This window comes from Hemitrygon akajei, chromosome 8 (genome assembly GCF_048418815.1).
Source record: "Hemitrygon akajei chromosome 8, sHemAka1.3, whole genome shotgun sequence".
Taxonomy (NCBI): Eukaryota; Metazoa; Chordata; class Chondrichthyes; order Myliobatiformes; family Dasyatidae; genus Hemitrygon; species Hemitrygon akajei.
Window position 1 is genome coordinate 105,225,414 of NC_133131.1, and position 20,719 is coordinate 105,246,132.

Below are 20,719 nucleotides of genomic sequence, written 5' to 3' on the forward strand. Positions count from 1 at the left end.
CAACATGCTGCCTAACCTTCTGAAAACTTCCAGCTTTCTCAGCTTTTAATTCAGATATTTAAAGTGAAACATAGCAACACAAGGAGAAAACTGGATAAAAATGATACTGACTCTATGTTTCCAGACAATTTAGACTCAATGTAAAAACGGATGGATAAAAGCCCCTTGGCTCAGCTTGTCCATGCCAACATATGTTCTCAGCCCAAGCTATTTCTCTTAATGCTTAAATTTAAAACCCAATGTTGTTATATTATTTAGTAAAGGGAGTAAAGCTGATATAAGTATTGCTCTAGTTAGGAAGGAACATAACCTATTAAAAGATAAAATGGAGGGGAACACTGAATAAAGCAAATCTAATATGTCAGAAGTTACAAAAACATAGTTCGGTTGGGAGGGGATCTTATGACTGAAGTGTAGTCTACAAAGACAGTGCTGATGAGTTTTATTGAGGCAATCTTAATGTCTTGATGCAGGAAGTGTGCATAGAATGTGGCAGGCATGAAACTGGTTTGCAACGGTGCATGCAAAGACATTAAAATAAAGGGGAGAACAGAGATACAGCAATAGTTTGAAGTGATGGGACCTTAATAAAGAATGTGATGTTAACAGTTTTGAAGGAAGGAGAATTAATGACTGAAACAATCCAGAAAGGATGAGAAGCATTTTCCAAAGAGAAATACAGTAATTAGTTCATCAGATGCACAAAAGGAAGGCAATCAAAGAAAATGAAGATGATGAGGCTAGAAAATCAGCTGATGTAATGTTTCAAAGAGAAGGGCCTTACAGAATCAATCTGCAAGTCCTTCAGATCTTCTGTTACAGATGAGGTTATTTATATAGAAATGATGCTTCGTTTCTCCTTCAATTTGTTAAGTCAGTCAGTCTCAGGCTACCTTGTCCGGATAGATCTAAAATACCAAGGCATATAGAGTTCATCTATTTAAATAGAAAACCAATTACCAACCACCATTACCACATTGTGACTTCAATTAACTTCTCATTGTCTGCATTGCTATACAGTCATCTTGAATGATTATTAGCCAGAATTCTTGTCATGTTATGGTTATCCTATGCTTATCAGTGTAATTTGTCAAGAATTAAAGTAAAATTTACAGAATCACTTATAAAATAAAATCAATAATGTATTATATATCAAATAAATTCAAGTATTACATCTTGTATGATAAGATGAACTCTTGACCTCAGAATCTACCTTGCCATAGCAATGTACCTTATTGTCTACCTGCACTGTACTTTCACTGCAACTGTAAATCATATTCTGCATTCTGTTATTGCTTTTCCTCAATGTACTAATGTGATGAAATGATCTGTATGGATGGCACACAAATCAAAGATTTTCACTGTACTTCAGTAAATATGACAATAATAAATAACATCAGCTGTACAATATACATATTTAACTTACAGAATTAGAGTCCAAAAATGTTATGCTTACCTTTGTTTTCTTTTTGCCAATTTTCAGAAAGCCCAATAACCCCTTGTCATCTTTTCCCTTCACGCCAGTGATTGCTAAAGCACTTTGACTCAAATCTGTAAAAACAAACCTCAATTAAATATAGTTCAGCAATTCACCATATGCTCAAGTTAATATGCACACACCCATGGTGAAACACCCAACTGTTCGAAGGTTTATCATAACATTTGGAAACATATAAGTTACCTAGCACTTAACACACTGGCATGCTCCACTAAGCAGCATTTCAAAAGCTGTGACTAGACTAATGCGCAATTTATTTGAAAATTCAGCAGCTATCAAGTCCAGCTAGTGCCAGATAGAAGAGCTTCCATTTATATAGATATTAATACTATCCAGCATTTAATAGACCAACCATTTAGATACCTTTTCAAAAAAAAAGAGATAATGAACAGTTACAGTCATGAATACAAGTTTCCATTTTCTGACTTTTATTTATTTTAACATTTCCTGTTGGTTAGGCATCGTATGTCCTTTCACTGAAAAAGCAATTCAAACGTTTGTTTCTGTCACTGTTATATTCATAAGAAAAACGAATTTCAAATGGAAAACTAATAACTGAAAAGGCTGGGACCATTCAACAATTTAGGTAGCATTTATCATGGAAGAAAAAAGCTGGAATTGTGGGTTGTTAGCCTTTCAGTTTTGGATCTACATCTCACAATTAAGAGAAAATCAAGATCATATTCATCTTGGCTATTGACTGGTCAAAATGCAAAATAATTGCAAACATTTGAAACAAAAATAACAATTGTGAGGAAGATACAGAAGGTAAATCAGTTGCTGTGAAAAATAAAGACATCCAAAATATATACTGAAAGAAAAAAATGGTAAATTAGTTTTTCTTCAGCAATACATTTCCTCCAGTAGATCCCCTTAGGAGGTACAGATCCAAGGGATAACCATTTCTCAAAAACGCACTGAGCCACAGCTGAATATCCTTATCTTTCTAGGAGTTGAATTTTTAAGCAATAAAGGACTTCAAGTGTTTTAATACCACAGAGCATGTGTTTTTGCAAGACTTGCAGACAGACAGTCTTGGCTCTATGAAGGTTATGTGAAACACTGCATTTCAGGCCCGCACACCAGGAAAATACAAGGGTTCTATTGTTTGTGTAGATTTAGCAATGGAAGCAGAAAATGGATTCAGATTGATTTATAGGTCACTAAATCATTGAAGAGATTGGGACAGTAGGCAGATGAGGGAGAGATGAAAGCTGAGGAGGACCAGTTATCATCAGAGTCATGATCGCTGTAGGGCCAGTGATGTCATGATCAGAATAGCAGTTTAGTTTCTGGGGTTGAAACAAAACATTCATGCTCCTCCTCATCCACAAGCACTGCTGGCAGGCTACTTAACTCTTTCATGCCACATTCCTCCTCTTTCCAGAGACCTAGGAAGTCATATGGCCAGTGTTAAGTCAGGAGTGGAAGTAACATCTGAGTATCACAGTCATACAAAAATATTCAAATGAACAACCTGGTCGCTGGGATGAGATAGTTCTTCATCTATTTACTGCATCTGGATAAAAAATTGTCCGGTTGGCACACATATCCTTTAGAACAATATAGAAACTGGATAAGTAGTTCAGCCATGGCTATTAAGAGAAGTTAATCTCTAAGTTAAACATTGTATTAAACCTAAGGAAAAAGTCAATTAGAGCAGTTAATCTGATTGTGAAGATTTCATAACTCAACTGAGAAGAACCAAGAAATTGTTAACGAGAAAGAGGGTGAAATATGAAAGCAGTACAAGAAATAAGAACAGATTGCGATGAATTCTATGCACACATTAAAACAATGGCTGAGAAAATAAACAATTATCTAATTTATCACAGAAGATAATGGACAACTAGACTGACTGCAGAGGTCGTAACAACCACCGAAGCAAAATATTGCTATTAGGAAACATAACAGGACAGAAAAGCATCAATCTCCATGATCTGATAACCTACTTTCTAGGGAATTGAAGGTGTGACAAAGATGGTGTATACATCAATTACTCTCATCTAACATTACATAATAGAAATAAGAATCAGAAAGTGAGCATGTTAATGAAGGTGACAAGGCACTTAGCAAATAATGAAAGAATTGAGCCAGGTCAACATAGATTTATCAAATGGAAATCATGCTGGATTGTTGTGTTTTTTGAGATTGTAACTCACAGAAAATATAATGCAAGTCAATTGTTCCAGAGTACTTAGACAGTTCAAAAGGTCTTCATGATGCACAGAGACTACTAAATGGTGGAATATCTCTATATCTCTCTGCCAAGTATGCTGTTTTTTTTTGATGAACTGTAAATGAACAAAATCAGTGCAAACATATTGTGTAGATAACTGACTGTTTTCATGCAATACTTTTGATGATTGCATCCTCCAAATCCTCATTTTGAACACTATATACTTATTTATTGATTAATAAGTAACATTTATCTATCAAGGATTTGGATAGAAACATAGGTTGAAATGACAGACAGAGTTTAATTCAGAAGTGAATAATGCATTTTAGGAGGCTGAATACAAGAGGAAAGTATCCAGCAAATGACAGGACCTTAGGTGCATTGAAGTACAGAGGGATCTTGGGCTACAAGTACATAGCTCCCTGAAAGTGGTGACACAAGTGGATGAGGTAGTGAAGTCAGCATATGCCATGCTTGCCTTCATCAGTTGGACTACTGAACGTAACAGTTGCCATGTCACGTTGCAGCTGCACAAAACTTTGGTTAGGCCACGTTTGAAATACTGTGTGCAGTTCTGGTCATCACACCATACAAAGGATGTGGAGGCTTTGGGGAGGGCGCAGAAGTTGCTCTCCAGGATGTTGACGGAGCCATCTGTGTTCTATAATCCTCTGCAGCTTCTTGTAATTCTGTGCACAAGAGGTTCCACACCGGGCTGTGAGGAAATCACTCAGATGCTTCCCACAGTATCTCTATAGAAACTTCCAAGTGTCTTCAGTGACAAACTAAATCTCCTCAAGCCGCTAACGACATAGTGATGCAGGTATGCCTTCTTCATGATTGCATTAATGTGTTGGGCCCAGGATAGATCCTATGAGATGTTGGCACTCAGGAACATGAACCTGATCAGCCTTCCCACCAGTGACCCCCTCAATGAGGACTGGCTTCTGACTTCCCTTCCTGAAGTCCACAATCAATTTCTTGGTCTTGTGACACCACTCAACCAACTAATTGATCTCATTCCTGTATGGCTCTTCATCGCCATCTGAGATTCGACCAACAAGAGTGGTGCCATCAGTGAATATACTATTTAGATGGCACTTGAGCAGTACTTAGCCACATAGTCATGACTGCAGAGAGAGTAGTGCAGTGGCTTAAACACGCACTTGCCATCCAAAAGAATGCTTTCTATGGCACGTTGATAAAGATTGGTGAGGGTCAAAGAGAACATGGCAAATTACTTCAGGTCAAGGAAGCATAGGTGTTGGAATCTTATTATTGATTTGAAAAAAAAGTGTATACAAACAGGAGGAGAGTAACTCTGGTAAATATGTCAATACCAGTCAATAAAATAAACAATATCAGAATCACACATAGTGTTGATCTACAAAGTACAAATTTTATATAGAATGTATAATTCTCCTCTTATCAATTTATGAAGAAAGGAAGAACTAATAGAAATTTTTACAAAAGAAAAAAAAACACTATTCTAAACAGTAAAAGAAAGGACTGGGCAGTCCATCCTGAGAGGAAAACCTAGAGAAGGGAGGCTCTCTGATCAAATCCAAGGTTCTGAAAAAATAGCTGGAAGAAAATCAGATCATATGGAAATATTGAATAAAAGGTCTTCAAATTTATAGGATGTATCCAATGTCCGACTTCTTATTTTCCCTAGACTTAAACAGGACATGATAGAGGAAAGCCAATAAAAGGCAGTAGGAGGGTCAGGGTCCTTCCGTTTAAGTAAAATGTCTTTCCTAGCCAATAAGGTTGAAAAGGCTATCATCTGCTGAGCGGAAGCAGGAATATATCCTGCTTCAATAGCTATAATTTATAAATGGTTACTGAATTTACAAATGATATCTAACGATAAAATTAAAGCTGCCTGGGAATTGGAATTTCAAGAGTTACTTTCGGATAATCAATGAAGTAAAATTTTTCATCTGGTAAATACTTTATCTATTTGTGCCCGTCATTCCTTGATACAGTTCATGGTAGTGCATCGGGCACATATGTCAAAGGATAAATTAGCTCGTATTTTTCCCAATATTAATCCTATTTGTGAAATACTCAGGTGGCCACTTTAACTCTCACGTTTTGGTCTTGCATAAAGTTGGGAGAATTTTTGGAAAAAAGTTTTTAAAACCTTATCAAAAGTGCTGGGTCTGGATTTACAGACAAGTTAGAACAAGTTAGAAAGGTTGAACAAGTTAGGTCTTTATTCTTTGGAGCATAGAAGGTTGGGGGAGACTTGATAGAGGTATTTAAAATTATGAGGGGAATAGAAAGAGTTGACGTGGATAGGCTTTTTCCATTGAGAGTAAGGGAGATTCAAACAAGAGGACATGAGTTGAGAGTTAAGGGGCAAAAGTTTAGGGGTAACACGAGGGGGAACTTCTTTACTCAGAGTGGTAGCTGTGTGGAACGAGCTTCCAGTAGAAGTGGTAGAGGCAGGTTCGATATTGTCATTTTAAAAAAATTGGATAGGTATATGGACAGGAAAGGAATGGAGGGTTATGGGCTGAGTGCAGGTCGGTGGGACTAGGTGAGAGTAAGCGTTCGGCACAGACTAGAAGGGCCGAGATAGCCTGTTTCCGTGCTGTATTGTTATATGGTTATACAACCAAACATATTTACAGCTATTTTTGGGATTATTCCCAAAAATAGTTTTTTTTATTATGACACCATGTCATTAGGCTTCTAATCTCCTCCTGTATTCCAACTTATCACTATTTGAGATTCTGCCCACTACAGTAGATGGAATTACTTACAGATGGAATTATAGAGCAGAATTTGGAGGACATAGCCTTGAGGGGCACCAGTGTTGAGGATAATCATGGTGGTGATGTTGCTGTCTAAATGTTACTGATTGTGGTCAGGATGTCAAGGACCTAGTTGGAAAGGGAAGTGTTGAGTCACAAGTCTGTGAATTTGGAGATAAGCTTGCTTAGAATTACAATATTGAATGGGGACTCCAGGCGCATACCACTCTCGGTTTACAGAAAAAAACTTGCTTTGGAATTCTTCCTTAATGAGCCTCAAGGGACATCATGTTACAGCTGTACAAGTTGGTGAGAAAGCACCTGGAAATTGTGTGCAGCTCTCATTGTCATACCGTCGTCGGTAGAATGTGATTAAGATGGAGATGTTGCCAGGACTGGAGGGCTCAAGTTACAGGAGGAGACTAGAAAGGCTGGGATTTCTCCCTACAATGAAAGAGGCTGGAGGACACAAACACAATAAATTGTCAGAGCTTTCTCCACCACCCCCTCCCCAAGAATAACAGAGTCTAAACCTCAAGGGCAAAGGTTTAAGGTGAAAAGGGGAAGACTTAAAGGGGACTTGAGAGGACACGCTGTGACTCAGCTGCTGACCTGCTGCTGTTGTTGTAAACATTGCAAAAGTTGAATTGTGTAAGTTAGAAGTGAATTGTATTGTAAAGTTTTCATACTTAATGCACTTTGCCTGTTTAGTTATTTATTGTGCCATTCTTTTTTTTATATTAAACACTGTGTTAAGACAAGAGACAGTATAAGAAATTGCAAAGGTTTCACCTTCAAGCACTATGATAAGTCAATGTATTGATGCCACGTCACATGATGCTGAAGAGGTTTTGTGTGATAAACTGAAAAACAACTGCTTCTCTATTGAGGTTGATGAGTCAACAGATTTCACCAATAAATGTCATGTAAATGATGGTGAAATTCAAGAAAACTTTTTCTGTTGGAAAGAGCTGCCCGAAACAAGCAAAAGCCAGGATATATTTAATGTTCGGTCTTCATATCTGGAAGCAAAAGGTCTGTCTTGGATGAACTGTGTTGGCATCTGTACTGATGGTGCCCCATCAATAGTTGGCTCCATGAGAGGTTTCATTTCTCTTATAAAAAAAGAAAATCCTGACCTTATCACAACACCCTGCTTTCTTCATAGAGAGGTGCTGATGTCAAAAACTCTTGGAGATGAAATGAAAAAAGTTCTGAATGCTACAAAAATGGTTAACTTTATTAAACAAAGACAAATTCACTTGAGTACATTTAAAAAACTGTGTGAAAACCTGGACAAAGAATGCACCAATCTACTGCTACACGGAGAAATCCTGTGGCTTAGCAGAGGAAGGGTTCTCAACAGGGTGTTTGAGCTAAAAAGGTGAATTGCAGGGATACTTTCAAGAGAATAGTAGGCCAGATTTTGCAGAGTGCTTTGACGATTAAGAATGGCTGCAAAATCTAGATTACTTAGCAGACATTTTTCATCATGTGATCCAGTTGAACAAGTCTCTGCAAGACCCTGGAGAAAATGTTTTGACTTCAAGTGACAAGATTCTTGGATTTAAAAGGAAAATGAATCTTTGGAAAAAATCATGTTGCAAAAGGAAAAGTTAAAATGTTAAAATGTTTCCACTGCTATCTATGTCTATCCATGGCCTCCTCTACTGTCAAGATGAAGCCACACTCAGGTTGGAGGAACAACACCTTATATACCAGCTGGGTAGCCTCCAACCAGACGGCATGAACATTGACTTCTCTAACTTCTGTTAATGCCCCTCCTCCCCTTCTTACCCCATCCCTGACACATTTAGTTTTTTTTTCTCTCTGCCCATCACTCTGCCTGTTCTCCATCTCCCTCTGGTGCTCCCCTCCCCCTTTCTTACTCCCTAGGCCTCCCGTCCCATGATCCTTTCCCTTCTCCAGCTCTGTATCACTTTAGCCAATCACCTTTCCAGCTCTTAGCTCCATCCCACCCCCTCTGGTCTTCTCCTATCATTTCGCATTTTCCCCTCCCCCTCCTACTTTCACATGTCTTAGTATTTTTCTTTTCAGTTAGTCGGTACTGCTTCTCCTATAGATGCTGCATGGCCTGCTGTGTTCCAGCAGCATTTTGTGTGTGTTGCTTGAATTTCCAGCAGCTGCAGATTTCCTCGTGTTTCCACGGCTGCTTGGTTTGAGAGTGAGGAAGGATATCAGAAAGTCTCAAGTTTTATTCAAAATATTAATTAATTATATTTGCCTTATGAGTTTTTAAAATTTATGAAATGGAAAGAAAAAGATTAATTTTCTGAAAAGTAAGCTAATTTCATGAAAGGTTAGCTTAAAATTCATTCTCTACTCAAAAGAGTACTGTCAATTATATTTGGACTATTATATCAACAACTTAGTGATTATGCCAACATATCGTGAGCTGTTGATATAATAATTTTTATGCAGGACCTCCTGAGACCTGGAAATTATTTCAAGGGTTCCTCCAGGGCAAAAAGGTTGAGAAAAGCTGTAGTGGAGAAATTTAAGGAAGGAATTCAAGAAATTAATGCTTCTGCAATTGAAATGGTGATGATATGATTAAATAGAAGGGGTTAGATATCTTGGAATTATGCATGGAGTTGCAGAAATAATTAAGTACAAAGCCTTAAAAACATCTGAAAACATAGAGGAGCATTTTAAAAACAAGGCATAATTTAACTAGCAACTAACTTAAGAGAGTTGGTTGAAGATTTTGGATGAATGCAAGTTTACAACAAATAAAACATGATGGCCAAGAGTGCAATGGAATGGTGAAACATGGGAATAACAAAAGGTAAAACATATTATTTCAGCAGGTACTTGGGTTGAGGGACAATTTTGGGCAATATTCCAGAGGTACAAAAGGCTAATTTGGTGATGGCGTTTATTTATGGTTGCAAGCTTATCAAAAAGTCACCTATGCCACCAAGGGTATGATGAAGGGTCTCGGCCCTAAACATCGACTGTTTACTCTTTTTCATAGATCCTGCCTGGCCTGCTGAGTTCCTCCAGTATTTTGTGTGTGTTGTACGAACAATTTGGTTTACCTTAAAATAGGTATGGATCAGGATGGAGTTCATGACTTTGAAATTAAGATTATGGTGGAGTCCAAAGAATCTGACCTGTAATTTATAGTAGTGATGCCTGTTTGACATCATTATACTGTGAAACTGGTATAATTTCTGGAGAATCTGTATATGCATTATTTATCTCAGAAATCCCCAGTTATCAGTGATCCAGCTTTCATTTTATTTCCTTGTGAAGAAGGAATTCAGCTGAATTTGCAAAACAGATATTATTCATGGTTACTAGAATGCAAATCATCGTACAGTCACATCAGTGTGTTGTCGTCTGCTTCCAAAGTTTGTTACACCGAATTTTTACATAGCTGACTTGCTGCTGTTGATCAGGAGACAGATTCCCGGGTAGTGAGACCAATACATCTCATTATGCTATATTCAGAAAATATTATAAATTGTTTAATAAGATTTTTGCAGATAAGGGATATTAAAATATGGCTATACGAGTGAATCTGCAGATGCTGGAAATAAATAAAAAACACAAAATGCTGGCAGAACTCAGCAGCCAGACAGCATGGTCGTCACTACCTCCTCCCATAGATGCTGTCTGGCCTGCTGAGTTCTGCCAGCATTTTGTGTTAAAATATGGCTATATTTTTTAAAATAATGAACTGTGGTATACGGAAACATTTTAAAACTTTATAAAATTTTAAATAATAAAGTAATTAGCTTGTTTAAATAGACAAACTATTGAAAGTTCACTGACCTGAAAGTCTTTTTTTTCTACAGGTGCTGCCTAACTTGATTATTCTCAATATGCTCTGTTGTTATTTTTCTTAATATATGGATCCTACATGACTGTAGTGCACAACATCTGATCTACTGGTCAAATCTGGACTACAGTATACTTTGTGGCTTCCCCATTTACTGAATGGCAGCAACTTGATTGGTGAAGAAAAACTGGCTCCTGATTTAAGCCTCACACTGATTTTGATGTGCCATGAATCCAGGCCTTCCTGATGCAATACCAGCAAAAAATGTTCAACATCTATGAATGTCTCCAAAGTTACAAGAACAGGAAGATATACAAAAATTGCTCCAGATAACCAAGATCATACTTCATTAAAAATTAGTTAAAAGCGTAAGAAAAAAATTAAAACTAAGTAATATATTTACCCTAACAAATAAATACATTCAAGTTAATTCAACTTAATCAAAACTTGTAGCCACTCGAAACTTGAACGTAACCCTCAAAGGCACTGAAATCAATGAAGGTGCTGACTTGGCACACACATGCTCATTGCTTACATTTCCTAACTTAACTGCTGAGTAAATGCACCAAGTTAAAACTCTCAGTTGGATTACATGAGATGTGCAAAACTGAAATGCAATTCAAATTACAGCACCGAGGAGCTTGCAGTATGCTTGAGATTACATGTTCATATGAATAGTGCTCACCATAATCTTGTGTACGCTCCAATCTTAATTCAACAGACTGCAAAGCATTTAAATATTTGCTAAAAACTATGCTTCTCATTCCTGGCTCGCACATAAGAATTCATTATGTGATAACTACTTCAGTGAGCATGGTGGCTGGATGCCATTAAACCAACTGCTTAAACTGATGGCTGACAGCAACTCATGTCAGAAATTTTATTTTGGATGTTTGTGCATAGTTTCCTTTGAAGTCATCAGTGAGAATCTTTGTTTCATCACTGACTGCAGTATCTATTGAAGTTGGTCTTCCCACTATTTAGTCTATACTTCAGAGAAAGATCGAAGATACAGAAAACATTGGGAAAGTACAGTTAAGTGATATCAATGCATATGTGGAATGTGCAGTACTTTAGAATACAACATATCACCACACAGCAGCACGATGGGAAGATAAATGAGCACAGAAAACAAGGGAAAATGGGTAATAGCACAGCCGCCAAAGAAACCTGCTTTTTAGGAGTTGGTCTGTATAATGGATTGTATAACTTGAAATTAAGGAGAGTACCTTTAATACAAACTTAAATGCAGAAGAAAAACATTGGATAGGTTGATTAAACATTGGAGGTGGCAAAACATACAGGAAGCAGTAGTCTGGGATAATATTATTAGTCATTTAGAAAATTAAGGATAGACAATTAAGGATTAATTAATGGAAACTCTATTGGATCTTTAAAACCAAGAGTGAGGTTTGATCAATCTAAGAGCCAGACTGATTTGGAAAGGTCGGGTACGGGTGTTTGGACAATTTAAACAGCGGGCCAGATGGACTGAAAAGGCCTGATGTCAGGACCAGTGGTGTGGGTCTGCTCGCTGCTCTGTGACATTTACTCCACCATGCACTGAATTGAGGCTGAGGTTGTGGCCTGCTCTGGGCTTCATGTCTGAGGACCCACTTTGTTCTAAATGCTATTTGCTTACTTTTATTGTTTGCACGATTTGCTTTTGTTTTCTCTCTTTGCACATTGGATGTTGTTGGTCTTTTTTTTAAATGGTTTCTTTTGGGTTTCTTTGTTTCGTGGCTGCCTTCAAGGAGACGAATCTCAAGGTTGTATAATGTATACATACTTTGAAATCAGAAAAAAAATGTGTTGAACTGCAACAAATTAGTTTTTTTCAAAGATAAAGTTACAGAGATGTTTGAATGAGGGCAGCATAGTTGTTAATCCAAATAGCAGTTCATGATGTGCCACTGAGTGGGTTTAACAGCAAGACTGAAGTCCAGAGTCCATGGAAGAAGTTCTGGAATAGAAACTGAATGAAAGCAGGAAACAAAGTTGTGGTCCTGATAAAGGGTCTCAGCCTGAAACGGTTTACTCTTTTCCATGGTCGCTGCCTGGTCTCTGAGCTCCTCCAGCGTTTTGTGGGTGTTGCTTGGATTTCCAGCATCTGCAAATTTTCTTGTTTGTGGTAAAATTTGTTGTTCAGGCTGGACAAATCACCCTGGAGACATTTCTGAGATCACTGTTTTACCCAATCTATCATAAAGATATAGGTTTGTATAGGCTGAAGCTAATTTCAAAATGAATAGTTGACAGAAAACTGTGACTATTATGAACACCAATATAAGTCTATTATATTAATAGACTTAAATAAGAAACCAAGTTGTTCAATGACAGTAATAAAGGAGAGTAGAAATGAGGTTGTGGCTGACAACGGAGGGGTCACATCTTGCTTCAGAAAACAGGAAAAAGCAAGACCAACTTAAAGAGAAACAGAACCATTTACATTATAACAGCATACGGGGAAGCTGTGTGATCAGCAGTTTTTTAAGTATTGGTTTTAAGTAGTACAGACTTTGGGGAATGGACAATATAAACTCAGAAGGAATGTGCACTCATAGGAAACAAACTTGGAAAATGTGCCATATCAAAGAGAAAAATCGTAAAAGCAATTTAGCCCTGCAGAAAGCAGAGAAAGAGTTGATGAGCTTTCTGCATTCGATTTTGAAATGGGATGGGTGGCGGCAAGAAATAGCATTTCAACAAGACAACCTGCAACCAAGAAAAGAAACTGTTTATTTTTGCATTCTGATAATGTTGAGAGTTATGAGTGGCTTTAAAACTCAACAAACTGCACCATCATACATGAAGCTCAGAAGTGCAAACAGATCATGCACATGTTCTTCCACATACCTAGATGTCCAAACTAAATCAAATGATAGACAATTTTATTACAATGATTATTATTTTATATTTTAAGATTATAAGCAAAAATACTTTTAATATAAATTAATTTTGTATCCTCGTGTTATTGTAAACCAATGAGCAATGTGATTTATTGTCAATCAGTCTTCACATCCAGCAGCAACCGCCGAGCTTCCAACTTCCACACAGGGAGACTTACATGAGATCTGTTTCAGCAGAACAGCAAATTGAGAAAAAGTATGAAAAAATACAATATCTTTGTAATTTAGGACTGACACAGCAGAATGTATTTGAATCTTAAGGACTACAAAAATGAAAAATAATTGGGATTGTTTGGAAAACATCGGTTATCACCTTAAGGAAGTTTTAAGATCTCATAGATATAGCACAAACATTAAATTGCTGCAGAAAATTGCAAAATTGTGATGCATTCATTTTTCATATGCAAAAGAATTAAGTAGGAAAGGATTATATAAATTTTTCTCTTGATCATTTTAAGTATTGTGTTGCCACATCCAAAACTGAACCAGATTTAAACCAATAGGAATTTATTAGAATTTATTTATTAATTGGTCATAACATTACAAAATTCCAGACTGCAAACTATATGTATTTGAGAAACATTTCACAGGAATTTGAACTGCGAATGTGTTTCCAGGAAGGAAAATCAGAAAGCGTTATGTAGAGTTATAAAACATTAATCTGCACTAATAACTGATTTGATAAATTCAGAGTGCATACTGACCTTGCGCTTGGTTTCAGAGTTAAACATTTGCAACATGTAGTTTAGACATATTAATGGAAAATAGTAACTGTTTATCTTCACAAGGTGAATTAAAAATAGATTTGTAATATCTGCCAAGTAGAGCCCTTTTGACCACTTGAGTACTTCAGCACATAACTGTGAACCCAGGCTCCATCTTTAACAAGATGTGTGCCTTAATGTTGGTTTCTCACAAAGTGGGCCGTTGTTTGGACCCATGATTGTCGCATTACAAAATCTGAGGCAACTGTTTTTGCTTTAATTTTCAGAAAAAAATGTTTTACAACATCTCAAAAATGGTACATTAAAAGTCCACTAAAATAACATCAATAATGCACATTTACTGCAATATTGCAGACAAATACTGTTTCTACATTGGTGTTTTTCCAAAGAGAAGTTTTCCAGAAAGTTACACAATATTACAAAATAAAAACTTAGTTCACTCAAATATCTTGAGAAATCAATATTTTTTTTCAAAATTATTCTAAGTGATTAGGCCTCATTTGTTGAGGATGTACTGTGCATTGCATAAATGGATAAAAGCCCCCAGCTGGTTTAAAATATTCTTACAGTTACACCATATCCATTGGTCCATTTAACCAAGTCTAACAAGCTAATTAATGTTTTGGATTTTTAACATTACTATTCAGATTTCATTCAGCAGCAAAATAATTGCTTGCACAGATTTATTTGATTTGAATAACAAACTTAAAATCTTCCTAAGAATGCAGTCATTTAAAGTTAATTATCCTCTGAGGAAAAAAGTACTGAAGAAAATTGGCTGAATTCAGTTGAACAGTTTCTGGTCAAACTCACCTCTGCTGGTATCCAGTGCATACAGTTCTCTGGTTTCCAAATCATTCAGTGATTTTGAAAGATCCACCTTTTCCCTTCTGATACCATCTTTCAAGAGCACAAGGTGATCTAAACTGAAGTCACACTTTTCGCATATAACTGGTAACAGTTCTTGCAAAGGCACTAATGGACTGACACGAATCACAGCTTTTTGCGTCCTTAGGAAATTCACAATCAACCTCACAGTTTTCTGTAATAGTCACAAGTTTGCATTAAACATTAAGTGATAGCATAGCACACTAAAATAAATAAGCATATTAATTTATTGCCCCTCATGTTGCCATCTTTATTGGTTTTTGACACTACACCATGAATACTTTTTTTATTGGTCAACATGAAAAATGCAGGAAAACTGCACCCACTTTTGTAGGTGTGTAGTTTTCCAAAATCATGCAACAGTATTCTCAAACTACCTTTTCAATTAATATATAAGCATTCATAAATTACTTTTCACAATACTACTTTGGTTTATTCTTCAACCTTTTAACTCTACCCTCTCTTGTAATTTTCCAAGCTTTTCATATGACTTTTGACACAGCATTGTTTTGTGAATAATTTGTTTTTCAAGAAACATTAAATCACAGTTCTGCACAGATAACATTTCAAATTCAGTATGCAACATACTTCGAGTGCTCTAAATCACAAATAAATTAAAATGACTTATTTTACAATTTAATACAAGCTATTTTGATTTGTTACCTACTTCAGGCACTACAGGCTGGGGTCTTCTTGGCTTATCCTCAATAACTTTCTGCTTCATGAGCACTTTGTCTACATCCAAAATCCCAACAGCAGTATTTGGCTTGAAGCCTAATGGTTTGTGTGTCTCTCTGGATTGCATTTCAAGTGTATGATGAGTTGGATTTAAATGATATTGGCTGCACAAATCAATGAGTAGATCCATCACTGCTTTACTGTAGTGGAAAAATAATTAAAGTAAATTTTAGATCTGCATTACTTCAAATTGACATGTCTTTTGAGCATCTGAGTGATTGTTAAGGCAGAATATTTCATGAATAACTTTACTACCTAGGTTCCAGAGTAATAATTACAAAAATTTAATTCTATTTCACAGGCATTATGATATTGCACCCACAACTGAAAGCATTTCATTTGCATCAATCAACTATTCCCTAAATGTCCACTCCATGTTATTTTCATAGAAAGATTCATTTTGCTCTTTATGTACTGAGAGAAGAAAACTCTGTAGGCATATAAATATCCTATAATCGTCTGAAGGTGAGATGATTTTCAGTGTGAATGGTAAACAGCTTTACTTCTCAACAAAGTGAATTATACAGAGAAGCAATTGTATCAGAGGGCTTCGATTCAACTGAATACACTTGGATTCCTGTAATAACATGGATATAGTGTGATGGGCTTGTTATCTTAATTAAGCAGAATGTAACTTTACAAAATCATTGCATTCTACAAGCCCAAGGGCTTGTTCTACAGTTTATCATCTACTATCTTTTCATTTCTGTCTATCCTTTCACTTATTTCCAAAATACAGGGTTCATCTCTCACTTTTCTTTGCTGTTTATGACCAATTACAAGCCCAAGTTACCAAGAACCCCTTCAGAGTTAAAATGAAAAGGGTTGTCACAGCATCAATAAATGTGACCAGTTACTGAAATGTTAAACTGTTAAACTGTCACTTTGGAACACCACTTTATATTTAACAGACACAGCAAGTAAGCACTTTCTGTGAAAAGAGCCTCTCTAACACAAACATTACTGAAAAACAGCTGAATTCTCTTCATGACCAATACATAACTGGGAGAAATATTTTCCAAATTCACTCATTGTGAAATGAATATCAATAGAACACACACGCTGTATAGAAGAACAAATAAAGAAAATACAGCTGAACTAACAATGTCATTAGAGGGAGCCGAAAAGCTAATTAAAATTAACTAGCATTATCGCTAACACACAAAAATCAAATTTATTTTAATTGATAATAATTCAAGCATTGAACCATAATAGTCTGGTACACAAAAATTGATCTGATTGACATAAGTTGAACAGTTCAAAATTTTGATGAATGATATATTCCTGACTCAGTTGAAGTTTTACATTTACAGAATATTTTCCCTTAAAAGCCTTACACATATTTAATTGTACCTTAGTTACATCAAAAGTATTAAGGAATTTAATTTAGTGATTGGATTTTGCAGCACTGTTTTAACTGTTACATGATTGAATTTGGATGTTTTTCCTGAGGAAACTAAATGAATGGTCATTTTGTAAGAATTGTGCAGTTGTGAAATTAGCACTAGCACATATCACTAGTGAAGTCATTCACTGTACAAAGTTCATTTTGTATACTTGTGGCTCAAATTAGATCATATTTTTCTGATTTAGAAATGTAGCTCATGACTCAGAATCTAATTTATTATCTTGCATTGACTTGTACGACCTGAAAATGATTGTTTTGCAGCAGTAGTACAATGCAAAGATACAAAATGACAATAAATTTCACAATAAATAGTGCAAAAGAGTAAAGGAACTGTTCAGAAATCTGATGGCAAAGAGAAAGAAGCTGTCTCTGAATCATTGAGTGTGGGTATTCAGGTTACTATACCTCTTTCCTAAATGAAATAATGAAAAGAATGCAAGTTAGCTACGGTAAGGTTCCTGAGCAGTTGTTGGATTAGATTGACCAATTGTTATTTTCTTTGCAGTTTAACATTCTCATGTCTGCTTGTATTTTTACATAATTACTTTTGTATATGCAGTATGTTTCCTAGCGGTCACAATATATATACACAATTTTTCAATGTGTCCCTTAGTGGTTACAGTTCTTTCTCTTTCTGGAAGATTCTTCGTAATGCAATATTTGAATTAGGGCTATCTGACTGGTTAATTCTTATCTACTAATTTGAATGGAATGTCTGTCTATGTATGGCATAAGAAAGGCCTAGCATGTTGGCCCACCATCCTCTTCTTTGTTCTTCGACTCCTGCTAGTCATTTTCCATTTCCTTAAGTGCTTAATAAAGCAATCATGAAGTATCAAGGTTTATGCTTTGTTTGTGACTTCCGAAAGGACCTTGGATCATAAATGGCAAACACGAGGAAATCTGCAGATGCTGGAAATTCAAGCAACACACACAAAATGCTGGTGGAATGCAGCAGACCAGGCAGCATCTATAGGGAGAAACGCTGTCGAATTTTCGGGCCGAGACCCTTCGTCAGGTCCTGTCAAAGGGTCTCTGCCCAAAACGTCAACAGTGCTTCTCCCTATAGATGCTGCCAGGCCTGCAGCGTTCCACCAGCATTTTGTGTGTGTTGCTTGGATCATAAATGTCAGAATCCAACAATTTAGTGTAGTCAGCAAGGATGGGTGTGAAGATTTAAGGACTCAGAAGAATCCCAGACAAAGTGGAACTTTTCAGCTCCTAAATACAAAAGGAGGGAAATGCTTCCTCTAATTCTAAATTTCCCAAGATAATCAACTAGTTCTTCAACTTCAATGCACCACCTAGTGGATGTTTAAGAGTGAGGAAACTACTATACTGAATTGCTATTCTGAATAAAGTAGATCTGGAAAAAAAAGTATTGAAACTAATATCGTGCTTGACTAAAATTTGTACAAGCCAGTGGGAATGGAGAAATACTTCGATGCAAAACTTGTGAAAATTTGGTTGCAATCTAATAATATTTCGGATTGTGGTCAAAGTAATAAGAAGTACTTACAAAACTAAGTGTCACATGAGATTGAATTAGGACAATGGCTAAAGTTGTGAAATTAACTACAGAATCTCTCATTACTTGTGAACAGATGGCTGAGGGCTTGAGCTTCTACCTGAATAAAATATTTCAGTTTGATAAGATTAATGACAAATAATCCAGATGATATATACCATTGATGTTAAGTCTAATGAAGTGTGGTTCTTAAATTAATTTGACAAAGTATGGGATAAGATCCAGAACATCACTTCAAGCAAAAATAAACACCTGGGCGATGGCAATTTTATCACAGTTACGAAGGAGCAAACATGCAGAACTAGAAGAACAGTTTAAGCTAACATGGTCAGCTTGAGAATAGAATTTGAGAGTTAACTGAGCAAGTAAAGGAATTAACTGATCAACTCAGGAAAGAGAAAGAGATGTGTGATGAACTACAAAAAAAGAGTATGACAGAGCCAGTAAAAAAGAGCAAATCTCTGCATTAACTGAATGAGTAACACGGTGAGTGTAATAAATTGAAGTGCAATGCCTGAAGCTTCAAAACAAAGTGCAACAATATGTGAAAGTGCAGCAAGGACTTCAAGTGTGCAGTCCTGCCAGTGACGCTTCTTCTGTCGAACAGTCCTCTGAGACAGCGCCATCATCCAAACTCCGAGGAATTACAGACTGGACATAACAAGGACTCTACAGCGGCCTCTAACAACTTAAACAAGGATGACAATGAAGAAACAACAAGGTTGGCAGCTATGTCATGGCTTACTCCAATAAAGAACAAGGAGTGAAGACGCGTAAGGCTGGAGGTAGAACATATGAGAGGAGACAGGTGGTTTACTATCAGGCACCTGAAGCAGAAAAGATTAGTCCAAGGAAGTTGCACCTTCTAAAAAAGGAAGTTTAAACACCAGAGCTGAACTTCAACATAGAACAAATTACAAACTGCACCCATATGAAAGCATCCAAATTTTGGCTACTATGTTGCAGTCTCAGCAAACCAGACCAAAAGTATTTGAGTAATAGAGCTAACAGTGGCATGGGAGATGATGAACTAAATATATAAGGTGTTAGGAATGCTATTAAAAGGTGGTTGGAAGAACAGGCCCCAATGTAGACTGATTGGAGGAAAGTGATTGGAGGCAAGCAAAATATTTCTGAGGACGTTTCAGAATATGAGGAATACTACAGGATAAATGGTTAAGTTATACAGGATTTAGATGAAAATAATATAAAGGACTCTTTACATGGTCCCTTGAAGTCAACTTTTATGGATGCCTTGAAACCAGTTGTTGCCAAAATGGTGAAGCTGACAAAACTGAAAGAGAGTGAAGATGGTGTTTCATGTAGTGAGTTTGTGTGAGCTGCCAAACAAGCAAAACGAGATACTGAAATCTGAATAAGATCATTACGGGTGGGGCATCATTACCTTTGATCAACAATCACTGACCATGGGTCAACAGACATTGATCGCTAGTCAACAGCTACAGTTACCACAGGTGAATCAACAGCCAACATCTATTAACCAAAAGAAGAGCCTGGTCTGGGATTCACAGTGTGTATCGCAACAATCTCAGTCTGAGTCACAATTCCGAGGCTGATCCCCTAAAGCACAGAGTGACTTCTGTAGTAAGAAACTACACTGAGCCACAAACTGTTGGAATAGGAAACAAGGTGGGCAACAGAAACAAGCTCTAGAGCAAGCTGAATCCTCGCAAAAGTCGTGAGATTCTAATGTGTCAACATGGCTTCAACAAACAACGTTGGATATAAAGGACTTACTGACACGGTAAAAAAAATGACCAGGTCCTTCCCTGCAGTCCTTGCTTCTCTTGATAGAGCAAAAGGTATGTTAACTTATTGATCGGAAATGAATGTACCAAATTCTTATTCCATATAGGAGCTGAGCTAACATGTATAACCAAATCTATTGCCCAAATACACTGCTTACTAGTCAACAACCACAGCAAATGCAGGCGAGTCAACAGCCAAACCACTTGTGATGGATTCAGGGCATTGAAAATAGTTGATGGATTTGCACCAAAGGGGCTAGCTTGTCAAAACAATTTACTGTCAGTCTCCAAGTACCATTCATTTCCTTAAAAGGCTAGACTAGACTGTTTGACGGGCTGTTTCTTAATAAGAATTCCTTGCTCCCCCTTCTGGTTGACATTAGGTGAATACTGTTGACTGATATTCATAAATGTGCATATGGAGCAGCAGGACAGATAATTACACTAATTAAAAGCAAACTACATGAGATACAACTTTGTCCTCAACAACAAGAAATAAAGTTCTGG

The 20,719-nt window shown here is 36.6% G+C and overlaps 1 protein-coding gene across 6 annotated transcripts in view; it reads right to left on the reverse strand.

Annotated features, from left to right (window-relative positions):
* cobl (cordon-bleu WH2 repeat protein) overlaps positions 1 to 20,719 on the reverse strand; it is a 263,076-nt gene that overhangs the window by 147,287 nt on the left and 95,070 nt on the right. For all 6 annotated transcript variants that reach the window (XM_073054338.1, XM_073054333.1, XM_073054337.1 and 3 more), the window contains 3 exons: positions 15,437 to 15,647; positions 14,695 to 14,923; positions 1,457 to 1,551 (listed from right to left, as the gene is read on the reverse strand). In XM_073054338.1, coding sequence (XP_072910439.1) covers positions 1,457 to 1,551; positions 14,695 to 14,923; positions 15,437 to 15,647 — 535 coding nt within the window. The remainder of the gene's footprint in view (positions 1 to 1,456; positions 1,552 to 14,694; positions 14,924 to 15,436; positions 15,648 to 20,719) is intronic.